Source organism: Mangifera indica, chromosome 15 (assembly GCF_011075055.1).
Source record: "Mangifera indica cultivar Alphonso chromosome 15, CATAS_Mindica_2.1, whole genome shotgun sequence".
NCBI lineage: Eukaryota > Viridiplantae > Streptophyta > Magnoliopsida > Sapindales > Anacardiaceae > Mangifera > Mangifera indica.
In genome coordinates, this window is record NC_058151.1 from 1,752,676 (window position 1) to 1,773,644 (window position 20,969).

The window sequence follows — 20,969 nt, forward strand, 5'->3', positions numbered from 1 at the left end:
AATATTTTATTATGTAACAAAATAAGCAAGGCAATGACCATTGCGGTAGTCAAAGAATATACCCAACACAAATATTGTAGTTGTTAAGTTAAAAAAAAAAAAAAAACAAAGTAAACTGAGAAAGACGAGAAAAAGGAAGTTGATAACAAAAATTGGTACTTAAATTTAATGAAAGGGAAAACAAAAAACAATAAAAATATTTTAAAAAATTTAGAATAAAAGTCAACAAAGATTCAAATTCTTTTCGGTTTCGGTATTGTTTGGGAGACTTTAAACATTTGGAGGTGTGACTTGTGATTTCTGTAAAAATATGTCAGGGCATTTTTACTAACTTGTAACAAAGTATCATGTAGAAGCCACTTGGAGGTCGTATAGTAATAGAAAGAGTAATGTTATATATACAAATAAATTGTATAAGTTGAGATAGTAGTATATGATTAGGTTTTTTTAAAGTAAAAGAAAAAGTATACAATTATATCATTTAATCACAAACTGTCACCTCATAAGTTTGTATAATTTGTTAGTATTCATAACTTTATTTCTAATTGGCCTCATTGTTAAGCTCAAACTGCAAATGAGGTTCATCATTAGTACAAACATTTATTTTATGGGGGTTGAATCACTGTTTTAAAATTTATATCGGATTTTTTGGTTCAACAAAGAACCGATATCAATTTTAGTTTGACTTACAGTTAAAACCGTTTTAGTCAATGAATCATATTGATAGTTAATTCAAATTATCTGATTAGACTAATGATATCACATTACGAATCTCATTTTAAAATTTGAATTGTTATAATAACATTATCAACTCAATTAATCACTTAAATTGATTAATTTGTACCCATTGTTTTGACAGAGTCAATGTGATATCCTTATCTAAGGACATTGGGTTGAGACTTAAAGTGCATGAGAAATGTCTTATACAGATAACCTTTAACAATTTGTTTAAATAAAGAGCCGAACAAATATTACTTTATAATTAATTTAAAATCATTTTATAGCTAAAAGGGTAAGTATCAATAACAATACACTCTTTAGAACTACTTCAAGAAACAAGTCTTCAACTTAACATTCTCTATGGGAAGCTTATCCTTGGGGTAGAAACAATCACTGTTATCCTTTTTCGCCGGCAACAAATCACAGGCCGGAGGAGTCACACGGCTGGTAACTCCTTGAACATTCGTACAATTCCAATGAAGTTTATGTGGGTTTTCCGTCAATCCAATCGTCACATTAGAAATGCAAATTCCGGTAAATGGGTCATTTTCAATTCCATCAAGCCTCGCTGCATAAGTGACATTTTCAGCCATCATGTCTCTGTAATTAATCCCTGTAATTTCCGGCAGTGCTTTCGGGTCAAAGCCCGGGTCAGGATGAGATCCATAAGAACCCGTCATCCAGAAAACATACTTCATCGTCTTCATTGTCATCCTCCTTACGTATATATCTTTCACATATCCTCCTCTTCCAATGGCAGTTTTAATTCTTACACCAGATTGAGTGTCGATGGCGGTGATATCTTCAGCTCGTACGTCTTTGATTCCTCCGGACATCTCACTGCCGAGAGCTATGGTGGCGCTGTCTGGTGAAATGCAAGTTAGCCTTCTGATGAGTAAATGCTTTGTGGGCATTCCAAATTTGGTTCCATATTGATCCCAGCCACTTTTCACTGCAATGCAGTCGTCGCCTGAGACTATGTAACAGTCTTCAATTATGGTGTTTGCACATGAATCTGGAAACGCCCGCATGCAAATATATGTTAGAAAATTTCTTGAGCTTAGTTAAGCGATAGTTCAATTCAGGTAAAAGTTTTTATTTAGGTAAATAATATCAGTTTTATCTATTGATCAATACAAATAAAATCCATATACTTAAAAGTTATATTCAAGATAATAAGTATTAGGTTTAACCATTGATCAGTATAAATAAATTCACTATGATTTGGGTAGAAAGCATTAAGTGTACACATTAACCAATACAGATAAATCTAATATATTTGAGTAAACAATATTAATTTTACCCATTAAAAATTGTCATCTAAAGAGGTTTTAAGAAAGGAAGACACCAATTACTCTTATATTGGTAATATCGGATTTATAAATTTAAATTACATGACGTTTCAAGTAATCTTATAAACCTAAAATATTCAATTTTGAATTTTATAATTTATGTATAGGTCCTATTGGATTGGGATTGAATGGTTTTATACTAAACCTTACAATATGTTCATGATGACTGTTGAATGATTGGCTAGCTAAATTATTTGAAAGATTAATTTAAAATCTGACCTGGGTTTATCCCATCTGTATTAGGAGAATCGATTGGGGCGAGAATAGTGAGGCCTTGAACCAGTACATTTCTGCAATATGAGTTTTCATCAGGCTGTAAATTTTTCAAAAAAGCAAAGGAATTTCATCATATGGATTAGATTTCTGAGTCAAGAACCTGCAGTATATGGATGAACGTTCCATGATGGAGAATTGATTAAAGTTAAGTTGGAAATCTGGACTTTATCAGAGTACATGATCTCAATAAGATAGGGCCGAGTGATATTCAATTGCTTGCTGCGGTATTTCATCCACCAAGGTGCACCTTGACCATCTATGGTGCCATTTCCACCTATACATACATAAATGGGTCATCATTTTAGTAGTTGTTACGATTATTAAATATACTTTTGAGTATTCAATTAAGTATATCATTATATAATTAAAATGATTATTAATCGAGTCTACCAAATCAATTCTAACTTGTTCAAGTCTGGACTCATAAAAAAATTTAGGCTCACGCTTTAAGTCTACCCATTTAGGCCAACGTTTTTTTATTTAGACCTAGTTCATTAAAAAATTTTCGGGTTTGGGCTTGTTCGAGCTTATTTCAAGCTCATTTATAACTTTGAAAACTTACAAAAACACCCTTTTAATTTTCAAACAAGTTTGAAACCCTGACAAATATGCTTCTACCCACAATGAATCTTCGAGCTTATCGGGCCTCGAGTTTGAACAACCTTTATTCAAATTCGAACCTGTTAACTTAATAGACAAGACTTTTTTTCTGGCCCGCTCGAGGCCCACATTTTGCTTGACCTGAAACTGAATTTTTTGGGTCAAGCAATCAGGCCCCGAGCTTGCCTGGCTCAATTGAGAGCCCTTATGACTAGGTGTTAGTTTCCTTAATTTAAAATTATTTAATATATATATATATATATATATATATATATATATATATATATATATATATATATATCATCTAAATATTCAATTAAATACTCAAAATTTTATACACATAATTTTATAGTTATTAGTAACAATACCTGTGACAACAACATCAGTTAAATTTGTCCCAAAAATAAGGCTACTGAATCTTCCACCAGGTCCATCTCGTCCTCTTCCATAAGATGGTAACACCGCAAGCTGAGGCCATTCTTTTTCATCCTGTACATGTAAAAATACTTATATATCTGAAACATACTGTACTTTAGACCAAGCTAAGAAGAACAGTTAACCATTTGGAACTTTTCAAGTTATATGTTTAATTAATCATATGTACCTGAGAAGCAAGAAGAACAGCATCCTTATGGATATAAAGAGTGAAATGACTAGTGAGATTAAAACTGCCGGTTAGCCATTTTCCGGGAGGAACAATAAGTTGAGCTCCGCCGTCTGATGCGAACTGGCTTAGATTGGCAATGGCTGAATTAAACGCCTTGGTATTGGAAGTTTCTCCATCGCCAACACCTCCAAAATCAGTCAATAATGCAGTGTGTTTGCGACAGTTTATGGAAGGATAGGAAATGGACTCCAGTTGGCTTCTTCCTTCTACCCGTAAACTTAGTAATTTCAATATCAAAATGCTTGAGACAATTGCAATAATCTGTTGAAAAATAAAAAAATTAAAGCATGTTTGATTACTAATTTTTTGTGCACTTATTTTCAAAGATAGCATTCATGCTTCAAGGGTTGGACCCAAACCGAACTGGTTTTGGTCTCAAAAGCCAGTTCGACTCATTTTGAATTTGTATAGCTCAAACTGAGTCGAGTTTGAGTTGAACAAGTCGATTCGTTTTTAAAATTGAGTTAAATTCGAGTTAAAAAGAATTCAGTTTGATCTAATTTACGAGTCGGGAGATTATTCAGTTTGGTTCAAATTAGGCTCACGGTTCAATTCAAATGATGTCAAACAATTGTTAAAACAATTTTATGTTATCTATTATTAAATGAAACGATATTATTTGGTCATTGAGTTGTAAACTTGAGTCATAAATTTAAACCATAGATTTGAACTATGAATCTGAGTCAAACTAAGCCGAACAATTTTTCATTCAAATCGGGCCATTAATCATTTAAACTGAACTCGAGTAAAAAGGTATTCAAATTCAACTCGGTTCATATACGCCGATATACATGTTTCTTTCTCTTAGGAATAGAAATGAAATGTTTGTTAATGTTATCTCGATTCACACATAACATATCATTTAAATCTGAAAGTATCCTTCACTTCGATCTCGTGAATACATCTTATAAGGGAGAAAGACAATAGATTTATATTGATATAAAACCTTCAGCTTGTTTTTGTTGTGGGATTTAAATAAAAGAAAAAAAAAAGGGGGAAATTAAGGTAAAAAGGTTTTCCGGAAAATATAGTAAAAAGTAAATAGTGGCTTGGGCAAAAATCATTAATAGGAAGCAAAGTAGCAGTAATCAGAAGCTAAAATCATCGTCATACAAAGCTCAAGAATTGAATCGAGAAAATTCTGTAATTATGTATACAAGACTGAAGGAAGAAGAAGACATGTAATTAGAAATTTAAACATAAAATTACCTGGTAATATCTTGATTTTGGGCACAACTCCATTTTCAATGGAAAGACTTAAACAATGAGTTGATCAGAAGTAGAGAAGATGAAAGTTTATATAGTATTAAGGGTAACTAATTATTTACTCTTATGTGTTTCTGCTTTGAACCAGCAATAATTACGGGCAGTTTTTTAAGTTATAACAAGTTTATGTTAAGCCCGTAATTTGCTTCCTATGAAAATTATAGAATTCTGTTAATGGAGGATTTTGAATCATCTTAATTAGACTTGTATCGGTTATTATTTTGGTAAGCGTTAACAATGTTTTCAAAATTGAATCAGATGTCAATCCAGTGGAATGGACGGTCTAGTCCAATTGACGATTTTAGGTTTGGAAAATTAAAATAACTCCCTTGGATTTTAAAAAGAAAAAAGAGTAGTTTAATATTTTTTTAATAATGTTATATGTATATATTTTTATTATTTAATTTAAGTATATAGATGATGTGTTATTATGTAATTAAGTATTATTTTATCTTTAATTCAAAATTATTTAATTACGTGATGATATATTATTTGTATAATTAAATTATGTATTAAAAATATATATACATAATTTTATTATATAAATAATAATATAAAAGATAAGGTGTTACACGTTTGTATTATCACGAGGAACACACGTAAAATCTGAAATATTATATGATATATCCAACGGACATATCTTTCAAACCCTAACTAAAAGTACACAGAGGACTCGAACATTAGAATAACCCTAGTCAAGTACAGCCAAATTTCTTTATTTACATATCAGAAGCCACTGATCATGCGAACAAAAGCCCTTATTTCAAGAGAAGACTCTATATATATATATATAAGAGTTTGGGAGATGTACACGTAGAGAGCTAGATCACTTTTCTTCTGACTTGTCTTCGAACAAGTAACCCAGAGACGACTCGCCACCTGGAGCTGCCTGAACCTTCGTTGATGGACGATCCTAAGCACGCCAAAAGAAATGACTTCCCAAAAGTTAAATAGACCACGGTTTTTAGTATTTTAGGATTTATGTACGTATTTTACTATATAATATAAAATTATTAAAAAATAATATATATTTAATAATAAATTGAATTAATATAATAAATATATTATCTAATAAAATACATATTATTAATATAAATTGATATTTTAAAAAAAATAAAGATATAATAAAAAATATACGAAAAATTTTAAAATTTTAGATGTGATTGTGATATATTTTTAAAAAATTTATCATATTATATAATATACAATATAAAAAATTTTATTTTTGATAAATGATATAATGAATGATTCAAATATTATGAAGAGGGCAAAATAATGGTTAATTTTCCAGTTTCCTCAATTACAAGGGTTTTGCAGATTACTCACAGTAACGAAGTTGCCGGAGTTTTTGCCTTGAGCTCTGTGATAATTGTTGGAGGCCTTGGATTTCTTCGAAGATGGATCAGTGGGGGATTCCTTAGAGCTGTTATCATCAGTGCCCCATGGTGCTTTGATCGTCACTGTTGCTGGAGAAGCTGGAGGTTTATTTGGCTCCTCATCAGAACCAAACAAGTAACCAAGCGAACTTTGCCCACCGCCATAGCTTCCACCTCTTCTCATGTTTACTCTACTTAGCTCTTTCGTCAACACTTCCTGCAAAGAGACTCCAATATATACTAAGGGAAAGACAGATTATATATGATCTGTGGATCTTATTTATTTAGCTATATGTATATACAATAAAACTATACATATTTATTTTAGGTATATAAATTTGGTATACTCTTATATATGTTATCATATATAAAATTAATTTTGAAATAAGAATATAATCATACTTAATTACGTGATAACATACATAAATATATCTATTTGTGTATTTAAAAAATATACATATAGTATTGTTCATGTGTACGTCATAATATTTTTGCGCCTTGTGTAGGGATTAATGCATGCATGTAAGTCAACTGGGATTAATGGATATGACACATATATATGGCATGATTACGGGAACACAATAAAATAGTATGTACGAGTATTCAATCTAGTATCTAATTATGTGTCATCATATGATTAAATAATTTTGAATTAAAGATAAAATAATATATAATCATATTATAATATATATTCTAAACACACAAAATTAAGTATATATAATATTGCTTTATCAAAAAATTCAGTGGTCTCTCACCATGTCCTTGTGGTTACAAATTCTCAAGGATGTCATGTATCATGACAAATGACATACATTAAAAAGTGGTCCTAAATGAATCAGCTGTCCTTCCTAATTGGCAGCCGGGGATAGCTGGAAAGTGACCACAGATGCTTCATTGGAGCCAACCGACTTTAAAATCGTAAGGATACCATTAACACACACAGATATGTATGTATGTATGTATGTATGTACAAGTATCTGTTTTGATATGTAGCATGATTTTGTATAAGAAGACCCCACTATTGTGTCTTTGGAGATGAATTAAAAGCAATTCTAATTCAAAAATGGAAACTCAAATGACGATAGCTTAAAAGTAGACATGATAGTTATTGTTATCAGATCGTGTTTTTGTATTTATTTGAGTTTTGGGTTAGAAATTTTCAACTCTAAATTTAACTTTATTCGAAATCTTTTAACACTTACCTAATTTGAAATTTATTTGGATTAACCTGACATACTCCGAATTGACTCAAAATCTTAAATTGGATTTGCTTTAACATCACTATTGTGAGGGTTCATTGAGTCATTAGCCCTAAGAAACTTCTGATTAATCATGGTTCGAAATATGATTAAATTTTATACGTTTTTTGTGGATTCTCATTTGGTGAGACTTCTCCTCAATCCACACGAACTTTTATACATATACTTACATCATTATAGGACAACTTTGCACAAGTCTGAGTAACTATGTGTATGATGAAAAGGAATCCAATTGGCAAAGCTTATCTTCAAATGTAGGGAGAAAGAGAAGCTTGATTGACCAAGCACTGCAATTGGACCCCTTATTTCTTGTATTTCTTAAAGAAAGTAAAAGTTGAAACAGCACGACAAGGGTTCGATCAAATCATCAAAGCATCTAGGGTTAGCAAAAAGTTTAATAGCTAAGGAAATGACACTTTTTATTTCTCTAAATATTTCACACTGGAAAGGATAAGTACAAATCCATTGGAATTACGTCTTCGAATTAGAGTTTCATTATTATCTATTGAATCTTTGCATAAATTATATCGTTTCATTAAGATTGAATTGATCAGTTAAATAATTAAAATTTTAAATTCAATAATTTGTCATATAATTATTGTATTAAATTAATCAAAATTTTGATTTTAATATATTAATAGAATTCAAATTCATACACTCATATATAACATCCAATGTTTTCATTCAAATTATCTTTTTAACGATGATTATTCAAGTTATAGCTATCATAAAAGGTAGGGTTGGATTCGAATCGAATCGAGCTTGGCTCGCAGCCAATTCGGGCTCAGCTCGGTCTATTTATGGTTGGCTCAAGTTCGGTTCGGCTCGTTTATGGTTCGGTTCGACTCGTTTTTCATATCAAAATTATCGTTTTGTGTATATATATGGATTAAAATGACGTCGTTTTGTATAAAAAACTTTTAAAAAAAATCTACTGAGCTAGTTCGAACTGACTCGGCTCGAATCCAACCCTTATAAAAGGTGAATGACACAACCTAGGTACCCAGCTTTAGTTGAATTGGGACCTTCCCAGGCGGAAGACGTCAAATCAGAGGACCTAAAATTAAACAAAAAGGAAGTTGAGATGATAATGGTGTATAATTGCATGTGATGATAAATTTGGTTGGAGCTTTTTATCCGGTGGATGTCGGGTCTCACTGTAATGGTCCATGCTCTATGGAGAACATTTAAACAATATTTTTAAAATCAAATAGATTGTCTCACTGATTTATAGTTTAATCGATTTAACTAATTAGATTAATTAATTATCAAATTATTATATATTTTTTAAATATTATCATATATTTACTATTTTTTTAAACACAAATCACCTATGTCAAACAAAAAAAAATATTTGATATATTTTTTCTTATTAAAAACGCTTATATAGATAATTAACTTGTGTTAACCTACAAAAATCAATTCAATTTAACTCTTCTCTCTCTAAGCAATATTTGTTTATCTTTAATGACAACTCTTCTCTCTCTAATTGCTATTTGTTTATCTTCGATGATAATTATTTAATTTCTAACCAACTAGTCAACCATAATTTTTTGATGTTACCTATCACTATCATTTTGGTTTTCGTTTCTCTATAAATGTATATACACGAGACAAATAAATCAATTTTATATATAGATTAGATTAGATTATAGATTCGTTCATAGTTGAATCGATTAAACTAATCGGTTTAATCAATCTTTTATTAACACTGCATTAAAGATGTATAAAATATCTAGATTCTAAGAACCCAAACAAAATCATTCACAAACATTGCTTGATATTACCACCTATAAAAATAAGAAGACAACCTAGTGGGACTTTCATGAACGCATTATTAGCTAGGGTTCACGATTTAATAGTAATTAATTGTGACTCACTTAGAGATAAAACTTAGGAGTTATGGTTTAATAAAAGTTAAATATAAATAGGTTGATAAAAACTAATAAAATTTAAGAAAGATCGGTATATGTGTGTGTATATATATATATAGTTTTTCATATCTAAGAAATTCAGTTGACCACCTTTGACATTTTTTAAATATGTCATTAGTAATCAACCGATGTGGTTAACATTTAACTATATGGTTCAACATGGAGAGGAATCTTTCTTTGATCAAACTGAATTATATTCAAAATAATTTTGTATAATTTATTATTAAATATATAATATCTATTATTTTAATATCAAAATAAACTTAATAGAATATATATTGAAAAATGATAAGGTCTTGGGTTCAAATCCTTATAATCAAATTTTTTAATCAATTGTTTCTATTAATCAATTCAAACTCAATTTTCTACTCAGTTCAAACCATCTAGTCTGAACTGATTTTTAGAACCATGCTATTTACAAGAACAAAGAAAGAGCACAATCAAGACAATTTTGAAAGAAAAAAATGAAACCAGCTCAAAACCAAACCAAAAAATGAAAGGAAAAAAAAATCCAGCCTTGTGGAAAGTTGAAGCACAAGAGAAGAGGGAAGAAGAAAATTTTGAAGAGAATAAGAGAGGAAAAAATTTTCAGCTCAAAAAAGATTGATCAGAAATGGAAGAAAAAAAAGGGGGAGAGGAAAAAAAAAGTAAGAAATGATTGGAAAATGTCAAGAGGAAAAGCTTGATTGGGGATGTACAAAAAAGATTTATTTTATTTTTAATTATAATTAATGTTATAAAATAAATAAAATTACTTTAATACCCTTTTATAGTTAAAGTTAACAAAAAAAAATTAGATGAAAAATAACAACTTATCATTTTAACATAATTTATATGTGCGATAGTCGTTCTCCCTATTTAAAAGAATTGACATTTTATATACAATTAAATTGTAAGTTTATAAAATGTTAAAACAAACAAAAAATCCTTATAAATAATTCCAAAAGTATAATGCAATTAAAAAATATTAAAATAATGACTAATATTAAAAAAAACTCATATTTTTATTCCATAAATTATCTTGTTATTCTAAAAATTATTTGATAATGTAAAAATAGGTTTTATTTGATAATACTGGGATGTCAAAAATATTTATAGAGGGTAAAATTAAAATTAATTCTGATAATTTAATATAATAAAATTATTATTAATTATTAATATTACTATATATAATATTACTCTTCTTTCTAATTTTTTTTTTAGCCTAAAACAGCTGGGCACCACAGGCCATTTTCTACACATGGGCTTGAAAGGTATGGGCCTTGAAACACCCCCTTAGAAAAGTTTAGGGTCATGAGGAAGTCCATTGAGATGTAAAAATAATTTTGCATTAATTTTTTATATTATATATTTTTTATTATATTATAACTTATATTTTTTAGAATAAAATAATAAAAAATTTCATTTATTATATGGTCATTTAAAAAATATAACAAACATTTTATAAAAATTTAAAGTTTTTTAGATCTATATAATCATTTCTCTAAAAATATATATTAATTACATCTATTATATATCTTATTATATAATAAATTTATCAAATTATATTAATTTAATACCATATGTATTATTTGTCATCTATCGTATCATAATATATCCATGCCCCAAACCTCTCCCCTGTTTATCTTATCATAATATATCCATGCCCCGAACCTCTCCCCTGTTTATCTTATCATAATATATCCATGCCCCAAACTTCTCCCCTATTTCCAATTAGATAGGTCAATTTTATTTTGTTTTTCGATCGACAAAGTTATCCATAACTTTTGTTTTAATTTAGTGGCATATTAGTTTTTAAAAAATTAATTTTGTAACATTTTTTAATATTTATAAAAATTAAGAAAAATATAAAATAAAATAGAATATAAAGTAACATTTTATACATATATATATATATATAATTTAGTTATATAAATAAAATATTATTAAATGGTAGGTTATTATTTTATTTTAAATTAAAAATTATTAAATTATATAATAATATATTTAAATTTTATATTAAAAGTAGGAATATATGTCGGGCGGGAGCCAATCCAAAACCACGTGTAATTTCAGTGATTAGAATGTTGACACGTAGCTATTATGGTATCTGATTGGACCAATAATGTTGCACACAAAAACATTCTCAGAAAGGCAGCAATCGTTAGCGATTGAAAGTGGACGCTACGTGGCAAACTTAGAAAGCGCGTGATTTTATAAGCTAAATTCCGATTCCAAAGCTTTATGTCAATCCAAAACATTTGCCGCGCTGTCGACCATCAGCTCACGTTTTCCTCAGTCAAATTGACACACCACAGATTACTCCCCACTTTCTTCCACTCTGCCCTCATTTTTCTTTTAAATTACACCAATACAACAGATCCAAATTCAACTTTTGGTACATTTGGTTTGGCCAAATGACTATTTCTCATCTAAACTATGTTGAATTCTTTCTCCCATTAACTATAAAAATATTATTTATTCACCAATAAATAGTTAAAATTAATGATAGTAAAGGTAAAATCGTCATTTTATATTTAATATTAAAAATAAATTTAAAATATGATTTCATTCCCCTCCTCAAATTTAAAAAACTAATTTTTCTCTCCTAAGTTAAATTTAAAAAGATCACATCTCTTTCCCTAGGGTTTAGTTTCCAAACCCCTTCACTTTCTTCGGCACCATCGTCGGTCGTCTCTCCCTCCCAACGGTTTCTCTTCCACCGATGATCTGCCTCAACTCTACCCCAACCCATCCGACGCCCTCTCATCTTCATCTGAAAAGAGAAATTGTCTTCCAAGATGATGAAGACGAGATCGATCGATCTTATCTTTGTCATATGGGAAGATGATCGTCTTTCCAGACGAAGATGAGACGACTCGTCGTCCTCTAGGAAGATGAGACGACTCGTCGTCCTCTAGGAAGACGAGTCATCTTCATTTGGGAAGACGATTTCTCTTCCCAAACGAAGATGAGTCGGTATCAAATTGGTTGGAGTGAAGTTGAGGAGGGTCGTCGGTGGAAGAGAAACGATTGGGAGGGAGAAACGATCAGTGATGACACTGAAGAAAGTGAAGGGGTTTGAAAACTAAACCCTAGGGGAGGAAATTTGATCTTTTCAAACTTGGCTTAGCGGAGAAAAGTTAGTTTTTAAAATTTTAGGGGGGGAAATGAGATTAAATTTTTAGAAGTTAGGGTTCTGTTAAATTTAACTAATCATGGGTAGGTGAACGGTATTTTTTCATAGTTAATGAAAAAACTTTAAAAATTCAACATAGTTTGGGTGGAAATAGTTGTTTGGCCATTTGGCTTTAATATTATTTCCGCAAAGACTAATGCTGTGGTTGGTTTGGTGATAGCAAAATCAAAATATTATATAAATAATAGTTTAATTTAGACCCAAAAGCTAGAAAATATGATAGAATATTAGAATTTTCAATATGAAAGTATAGATTCAAGCTTTTATCATAATTATAAAATCTTAATTTATCTGATATAATGATTGTAGATCTAATTACTGTGTCTCGAGTTTACTTGTCTAATAAATACAGACGAAATCTTCAATTATAAAAAAAGCATATAAATGAATACATATAGTATTACTCTTTATCAATTAATCACGTTTATATGACATAAATCTTTAGGTTGTCATTAATCACATTTGAATACCCAAAGAATCGGTTGTATATCGGTCATAAATGTTGAAAATTGTTATTTTTATTTATAAATGTAGAAAATTGTTTTTGGACAAAAAATAGGGTGGGAAATGTAATTTACTCACTCAAGAAAAAATGTTATTTAATTTTGAGTATATTAATTTTCTCACCCAATGTTTGGTTCAAAAATAGTTTCCCACTTTTTGATAGTACAGATAACGGCTTCTAGCCTAAAATTAAACTTTGCTAATAAAAACTTAATTGTGTAAAAATAAAATAGTAATTTTATTATTAATAAGTTTTGAAAAATTAAAAAATAATTATGTTTTAAATATTATTTTACCATTTAATAAGTTTGAAAAATTCTGTTTACATCCCTACAACCTAGCCACTATTCACTATAATCTCACCATCACCAACGATGAAATTGATGTTAAATGGAGTGAAAAAAGTTAATATCAATGAAAAAAACATTTAAAAGTTGCAATTAACACTGGGAAGATTCAAAAATAGAGATAGTTATCAAATTTTATCGATGTGAAATAAGGTGACAATAATATTATTAAGGGAATGAGCCAAAGACCGATAGATCGATATCAAAAGTATATATAGAAGTTGAATTAGTGTCGAAGATGAATCATTGGAAATAAGATTGTTGATTGGATTCTAAGAAACTCTAGAGTATTAGTGAAAGAAAATGAGAAATAAATGATTTTAATAAAAATTTAGTATTTAAAAGGTTTTTAATTTTTTATTAATTTGGAATAATATTTTAATTTTGAAAAGTTAAACAATTAGAATAATATAATAATTTTATATTTTAATATTATTTTAAAATTATTTTTTCATATAAATAGATTTTAATTTTGATTAAAAAGTATTATTTATATTATCAAGTGGTGAAAAAGATATTATAGGTGAATTATTGGGTGGGGAAATATAATTTATTCTTAAATTTAATATTAGGCTTAAATAAATAAGTCAATTTCTTACGGTCAATGAGGTAGTATTTTATACCCCAAAGCTTCCTACCGCATTGAAAAGTTGTGGTCTCCATCCATTTAACCTGCAGTCCAAGCCAAGAGATCCCCTGTCTACACTCAACGCTATTCGCTTCTTCGCTCTTGCACAATTGAGTGCTTCTATAAAACAAACTGAGCTCCTTTCAACTCGGTTATAAACCAGCAATGGAGGTTGGTTTCTCCGCCGCCACAGTCCCCAAATCTTTCCACTTCTTCAGCACCCCTCAACGCTTTACAAAAACCACTCCTGTATTTGCTCCGTTTGGTTACCGCAACTTTTTTAAAGGGACCAGAAGAAGAACTTCTTCTTTCACCGTTTGTTTTGTTCTAGAGGAGAAAAATGAAACTACCCAGATCGAGAATTTTACCGAAGCGAACGAGATCACGTCTAATGATGTGGATGTTCAGATCTCAGCTGCTCGCGTGGCTGAGAAGTTAGCGAGGAAGAAATCCGAGAGGTTTACTTATCTTGTTGCTGCTGTGATGTCTAGTTTTGGAATTACTTCCATGGCTATTATGGCTGTTTATTACAGGTTTTCTTGGCAAATGGAGGTAAAATACTTGATTTATTCTCTGAGTAATTGCTGATGTTTCTGTGTCTAACAGTTGGGTTGATTTTGAATAGGGTGGTGAGGTTCCTCTCTCTGAAATGTTCGGCACATTTGCACTCTCTGTTGGTGCTGCTGTGAGTTCTCTGTTCCTTTATTGTTTCTTAAATCTTTGAAATTCTGATGAAAATTCTGATGAAATTTTGATAAAAATATTCAGGTGGGTATGGAGTTTTGGGCAAGATGGGCTCATGAAGCTCTATGGCACGCTTCTTTGTGGCATATGCACGAGGTCGTCTTCTTCTTCCTGCTTTCTTACTTTCCAGGAATTTTAACTTTTAATTTTCCCACAAACCAATCAGTCTTTACTTCTTGAATTACAGTCTCACCACAGACCCAGAGAAGGCCCCTTTGAGCTCAACGATGTGTTTGCAATTATAAACGCCGTTCCAGCCATAGCTCTTCTCGCATATGGCTTCTTCCACAAAGGCCTGGTTCCTGGTCTCTGTTTCGGCGCTGTAAGCTCAGATGTTCTTTCTTTCCTCTACTACACTTTAACCAACATCTCTATCGTTTTTAACTAATTATCCTTGATTAACGGCTTACCTAATTATTTGCACATGATTTTCGGAAGCAGGGCCTTGGCATTACTGTTTTTGGCATGGCTTACATGTTCGTACACGATGGCCTGGTCCACAAAAGGTTCCCCGTAGGTCCCATCGCCAACGTACCTTATTTCAGGAGAGTTGCTGCCGCTCACCAGGTCATTACAAAATTAAACCATTTTTACCCCAGTAATTTTACGAGTAGAAACAAACTAATACGCCTGAGATGGTAACATAGTAGATATATTTTATGAGAAAGAAAAAATAAATAATTATATTATTTAATTATAAATAATTATTTAGATTTATACAAATAATTTATTAAGATTTATATGTATATATAATTTTATTTTTTTAATATCAATATCTAATTCTATGTAATCCTAACGACCAAGACGTTGCTTGATTTCTGGCTTCAGCTTCACCACTCGGAGAAGTTCAACGGTGTACCATATGGCCTGTTCTTAGGACCTAAGGTACTTCTCTCTCTCTCTTTATATATGTATATATATGTATGTATGTATGTATATGTATGTACGTACGTATGTATGTATGTATGTATGTATACGTTTTTAAGGCCAAAAGACTATTTCCCGCCCAAGTTTGCTAAAATGATAATTCTCACTCTTAAATTTTAAAAAGATAAATTCTTATCCGATATACACTTTTGATATTGAATTATGTTAAGTGAAAGGGAAGGAATGCCATTTTACATATATTTTCTCTCAATTTTCTCTTTTTTTTAATTTTTTAAGTTTTGTCTTAATTTTTTTATTGAACGATATTATATGTACATACTTTTAAGTGCATGAAATGAGTATATAAATGACGTGTTATCATATAATTAGATATTATTTTTAAATTCAAAATCATTCAATTAATATACATATTTTATATACCTAGAGTTTGTATACATAATTTTTTTTTTATTTTCCCTTTTCAAAATTTAAACTATAAAATATTAGGTGTATTAAGAAAATGTTCAAGGAATTTTTAAAAATTCAAGAAAAAAACAGTAAGTGTTTTCATATTTTTAAAATTTTAATATGTCCGCAATAATTTAAAAAAATGAGAGTTACACTTTTAATGAACTAAGCAAAATGCAATCTTTCAAATTTTATTAGAGTTTTGATATTTTTTTAGGAATTTAAGAGATAAATTATTATACTTGTAGGCACATAATAGTAATTTAATATTTATATTAAGTATTAATTATATTTTTATGATTTTAACAAAGGGCAAAACCTGTATTTCCAAAAAACCTTACAAATTCTCTGATAAAAGTGAATAACGAATGGGAATCTGGATTTGAGAATCATCTTGTTGTTTTGCAGGAGATTGAAGAAGTAGGAGGCCTAGAAGAATTGGAGAAGGAGATAAATAGAAGACTCAAATCATCCAACAAGGGTTGAAAATAATGAAACAATGAGGACCCATTTGGGATACATTTGATCAGTGTAAAGAACAAAAGAGCTTTAATGAGAAATGATCCTGAGTTTACTGTTTTTGTGATTTATAAATATAAGGTCAAGATGTTCATAGTGAAGAAGAAGCTATGTATGGAATTGTTTACGAAGGATGAATGCTTTTTGGTATAGTGTTGCGAGTGTGGGACTATTGCCCAAAGTTAGGCCAATGTCTTGTTGGTTGCTTTTTGTGTAGCGGTTTCGGCCCTTGGCTACGCTTCTGCTTTCTTGCTCTAGTCAAGATAAGCTTAGGTTACCTCCGGGACCTTCTTTGAAAGTCTGTTGCTTTTTTTATTTATATATTTTCTTATTTACCAAAAAACAAAAAACTCTTGAGCAAGCAAACCTTTCGGAGATGAGGCCCCCCATCATTCAGGAATTGGCACTTGGTAACTTTTGGCAGCTTGGCGTAACTATCCTTCACTCTACTATAGGCTAATTCCTCAATGATTACAAGCTTTTCGATAATTACAAACTAACAACGTTATATGCATTTAATTTTAATTACCTAATTAAATATTTAAATTATGTATTATTATATAATTATATATTATTTTATTTTTAATTTAAAATCATTCAGTTATATGATAATATATCATTAAATACTTAATTTGATATTTTAAAATCGTTTTATTAGTTATAAAAAATGATATACAATAATTTTCAATAATTGGGTTTCATTTTAGACAATCTTGATGGAAGGAAATGAAAGATTACTAAGATAATTTATATTTTATTATTGTGATTATTTTATTTAATTTGTACATATAATTTTTTATTATCAATTATGATGTGACTAATAATTTGACATAAATATTAAAAAATTATCAAAATAATTTTGAATGAGTTATAATTTGATCATTACTTATTAATTTTTTACAATAAAAATATTCTCATTTCTAATTAATATTACAAGTAATATAAATAATATTTTATAATAATTATAGTAATGACATTTGATTAAAACAATATCTTAATATTCTTTTTATTACATCGAACTAAATGTAATAATTATTTATATTAATTAATATTTATCAAATATAGTAATAATTTATAATCAGTAATCTTCTTACTAATAATATTTCATTTTAAATAATAAAATATTATGTAAACTAAACGCATCCTAAAAAAAAAAAAAACCTAATTGTTAGTAGTGTTCAACCTAGTTAATTAAAGTGATTTGATAATATTTCAAACGAGTCAAATTTTTTGTTTGATAAAAATCATAAACTGAAACTAAACTGGGTCAAGATTAATTAATTTTAAATAAAACTAAAAACATTAATTAATATATTTAGTTAACCAATTTTAAATCAAATTGTAAATCGATTCAATTTGATTACTAAATAATTTTAAACACCCATATGCATTTGTAATATTGAAAGGGGCGGTGGTAAAGATCACATAACTTGCAATGGTGGCAAGAAACCAGATTGATTTGTGACAGAAAATAAATATGTACACTCCCTTGCACTCTCCTTCACGAGTCTATCTATAAAAAAGGACAAAACTCCAAACAAATTTCAATAAAAACTCTTACACGAAGCCCAGTCCTACAAGCCACGCATGAGTTGACTCCACAAAACGCAAAAAGCTCAGTTGGAAAGATGACACAGAAGTCCCATTATATATTATAATAATAATATATTATTATTTATATAATTTTACATATAAATAAAAATATATTGTTATCTAATTAATATTATTTTATTTTTAATTTTTAATTATTTAATCCTATCAGAACATCTCGTTTTTTATATGGTTCCTTCGTCATAAACCTTCCCTTCTGCATAATTTGCCAGGTCCTGGGCAGGAGGCAACGGGTAAATATTACTATAGCTCAGCCTCTTCTCTTTAAATACGAAGGCCCAAAGACTATATCCCCACCAAAACTTTATTGAACTAGCAAGGCCATCCATTAAACTTTAAAAAGTTAAATACCCACTTATTATTCAACTTTATTAATATTTTAGTTATTGATTTATCATGTTTTTAATGTAATGACAAACGTGCCCCTATCTCCGACCAAATTGTGTTTGTTCCATTTCTTTACAAAAATACCACCTTTATTTTTTACCTTCCTTGTCTCACCATCTCCTTCAATATAAACTTTTTCACAATATTATTTTTACAATTATGATTGTTTTTTTTAACTCTATTTTAAAACTCTTACTCTTTCCCTCTTTTCTTTCTTTCATTTGTTCACTTTCAACTATTTCAATGTCTGAAACTTCTAAACAAACTTTGATTTGTGTATTGGTTCTTTTTTTGGATAAAAACTCGTATTTTCTTAAATGTTTTAGTTCAGTAATATTGATAATTCTAATATTTTCTTTTCAGGGTTGTTGTTGGAGATGAGTTCATATGTATACTCATAAACTTTTTAACTGTCTTCTTCCACTATTTATTGTTGGATATTTTCTTCAAATACTATTGTTTTGGAGTAAAATAAAATTTATTTGAGTTCGATTTTTCACCAATTTGAAGCTAACAACTCTCATACTTGCAACATTATAGTGTTTCCGTAAGGAAACCTTAATTATATTGAATACTAACTATAATTACTATTGTTTATTATGTCCGTGTCTAATAGATTTCTTTAACGAAAACATTTCAGGGGTGGATATTTAATTTTTTTATACTTGAGATATGAATTTGTAATTTCAGCAAACCTTGGTGGGAAATGGCGTTTCGGCCAATACAAAAAATACCTAACGTTAGTGATTCATGCACAGGCTATTTTTCCTAAATTGATTAAGATTTCCACTAATAAAAATAGTATTATTTAGTGGGTTTGCCAACACGAGTCAAATCTTCAGAAAACATCCCACGTCAAGGTTCCATCAACAGCTTTTATTCTATAATTAAACAGGTCAAAGATAAGAACATGATCATCTTCATCGGTTTATCTCTAATCTTATTGGCTCCGGCACCAAAGTGCTCAGAGATTTGTGCAATTATTATTTCCTTGATATTGACCTTCACCTTAAAAAGTGCAAGAAAATGCCCCCAACTGTTTAGGTGTAATCGATTATGACTTCTCCAAAACAGTCATATGGTGATCGAGAAAGGTATGAAGTTTTGTTTATATAGAGCCGAAAGTACATTTGCTTTTGAGCTACGTTAATTACTTAGTTTTAGGGAGAGATGGGTTTCAACCTAGCTTAAGCATAAATAAGGATTGGCTCAATTTCCATTTAAATCTTAAAAAATTTTATTTTAATTAGAGCCAAATTGTTAAAAAAAAAGTATTGTTAAAAATTAAAAAAAAAGAAATATCGATAGTTGTTTACTTTTGATCTATATTAAATTACTAGTTTTAGATAAAAACAAATATGTTCTAAGTCAAGCTTAAATAGGGTTTAACTCAAATTTTTTTGAAAAAAAAATCAAACTCAAGCTATAATTGAGTCATTGGAAAAAAAAAATTAATGGAGATGAAATATAAGAAAAATCGGTAAAAGTCATCAGAAAAAAAAAAATCTATCAACAACTTATTTTTTTCAACCTTAAAAGTTAGTAAATTGATGAAATATTAAAATTTCTTAAAAAAAAAACCTGGATTGAGTCTCTGTCACACTTATGAAACCTTGACTTAGTTAATGTAATAGTTGTGGGTTCGATCACTATACCCCATTTAACTGACTTGACTCAAATCACTCATAGTATTTGGAGGAAATGATATACTTATAAGAAACATAGTAATAATTTATACTTAATAATTTTAAGATAATATATCTTCAAAATAATCTTATAATTTTATAAAAAAAATATTTTTTAAATCAAACGTCCCATACTATATGTTAAAATTATTTTTGCAACATTTTTGTGGTTTAGATAAATTCGTTTTTAACTATACACACGCATGATTTAGATGTGACAAAACCTAAATCTAGGCTAAGATCGATATTTTGTTATAGTTGAAAGTGAATTTTGATTGGATTTGTAGATTGATTTAAATAGAAAATAATTTATATTCAAGAATCCAAATTGAAGTGAAATTCCTCCACCGCCAAAGGAGGCCGACAGCAACTGTCGATGGGTGGGTCGGGGGCGGCAGGGCCATGTTTGCATTCCTTTTGCTTTATACAAGTCAAAATCTAAGTCTCAATCAAATTTTAACGAATGAAGGCAAGCCTCGGTTATTGGTAGGGACTCAAAGAAAGCATATGTTACACGTGCACATATGCAATAGAAGATTGGGAATTTTTTTTTTTAAATTTCATATAACGACATTTTTGGG

The 20,969-nt window shown here is 29.4% G+C and overlaps 3 protein-coding genes across 3 annotated transcripts; 1 reads left to right on the plus strand and 2 right to left on the minus strand.

Annotated features, from left to right (window-relative positions):
- Positions 1-1,016: 1,016 nt before the first annotated feature.
- LOC123198044 (probable polygalacturonase) lies at positions 1,017-4,857 on the minus strand. The gene is made up of 6 exons (XM_044612619.1): positions 4,825-4,857; positions 3,553-3,876; positions 3,317-3,437; positions 2,456-2,622; positions 2,292-2,370; positions 1,017-1,735 (listed from the first exon to the last, which is right to left on the minus strand). The coding sequence occupies exons 1-6, from the start codon at positions 4,855-4,857 to the stop codon at positions 1,044-1,046; spliced, it is 1,416 nt and encodes a 471-aa protein (XP_044468554.1). The 3' UTR covers positions 1,017-1,043.
- Positions 4,858-5,406: 549 nt separating this feature from the next.
- Positions 5,407-6,500, minus strand: LOC123198346 (protein SPIRAL1-like 5). Its single transcript, XM_044613039.1, has 2 exons — positions 6,208-6,500; positions 5,407-5,794 (listed from the first exon to the last, which is right to left on the minus strand). The coding sequence occupies exons 1-2, from the start codon at positions 6,439-6,441 to the stop codon at positions 5,708-5,710; spliced, it is 321 nt and encodes a 106-aa protein (XP_044468974.1). The 5' UTR covers positions 6,442-6,500; the 3' UTR covers positions 5,407-5,707.
- A 7,619-nt stretch (positions 6,501-14,119) lies between these two features.
- On the plus strand, positions 14,120-16,999 carry LOC123197303 (beta-carotene hydroxylase 2, chloroplastic-like). Its single transcript, XM_044611530.1, has 7 exons — positions 14,120-14,659; positions 14,733-14,792; positions 14,876-14,947; positions 15,039-15,173; positions 15,293-15,418; positions 15,680-15,736; positions 16,595-16,999. Exons 1-7 carry the CDS (start codon positions 14,273-14,275, stop codon positions 16,670-16,672), a joined length of 915 nt encoding a protein of 304 aa, XP_044467465.1. The 5' UTR covers positions 14,120-14,272; the 3' UTR covers positions 16,673-16,999.
- Positions 17,000-20,969: the final 3,970 nt, after the last annotated feature.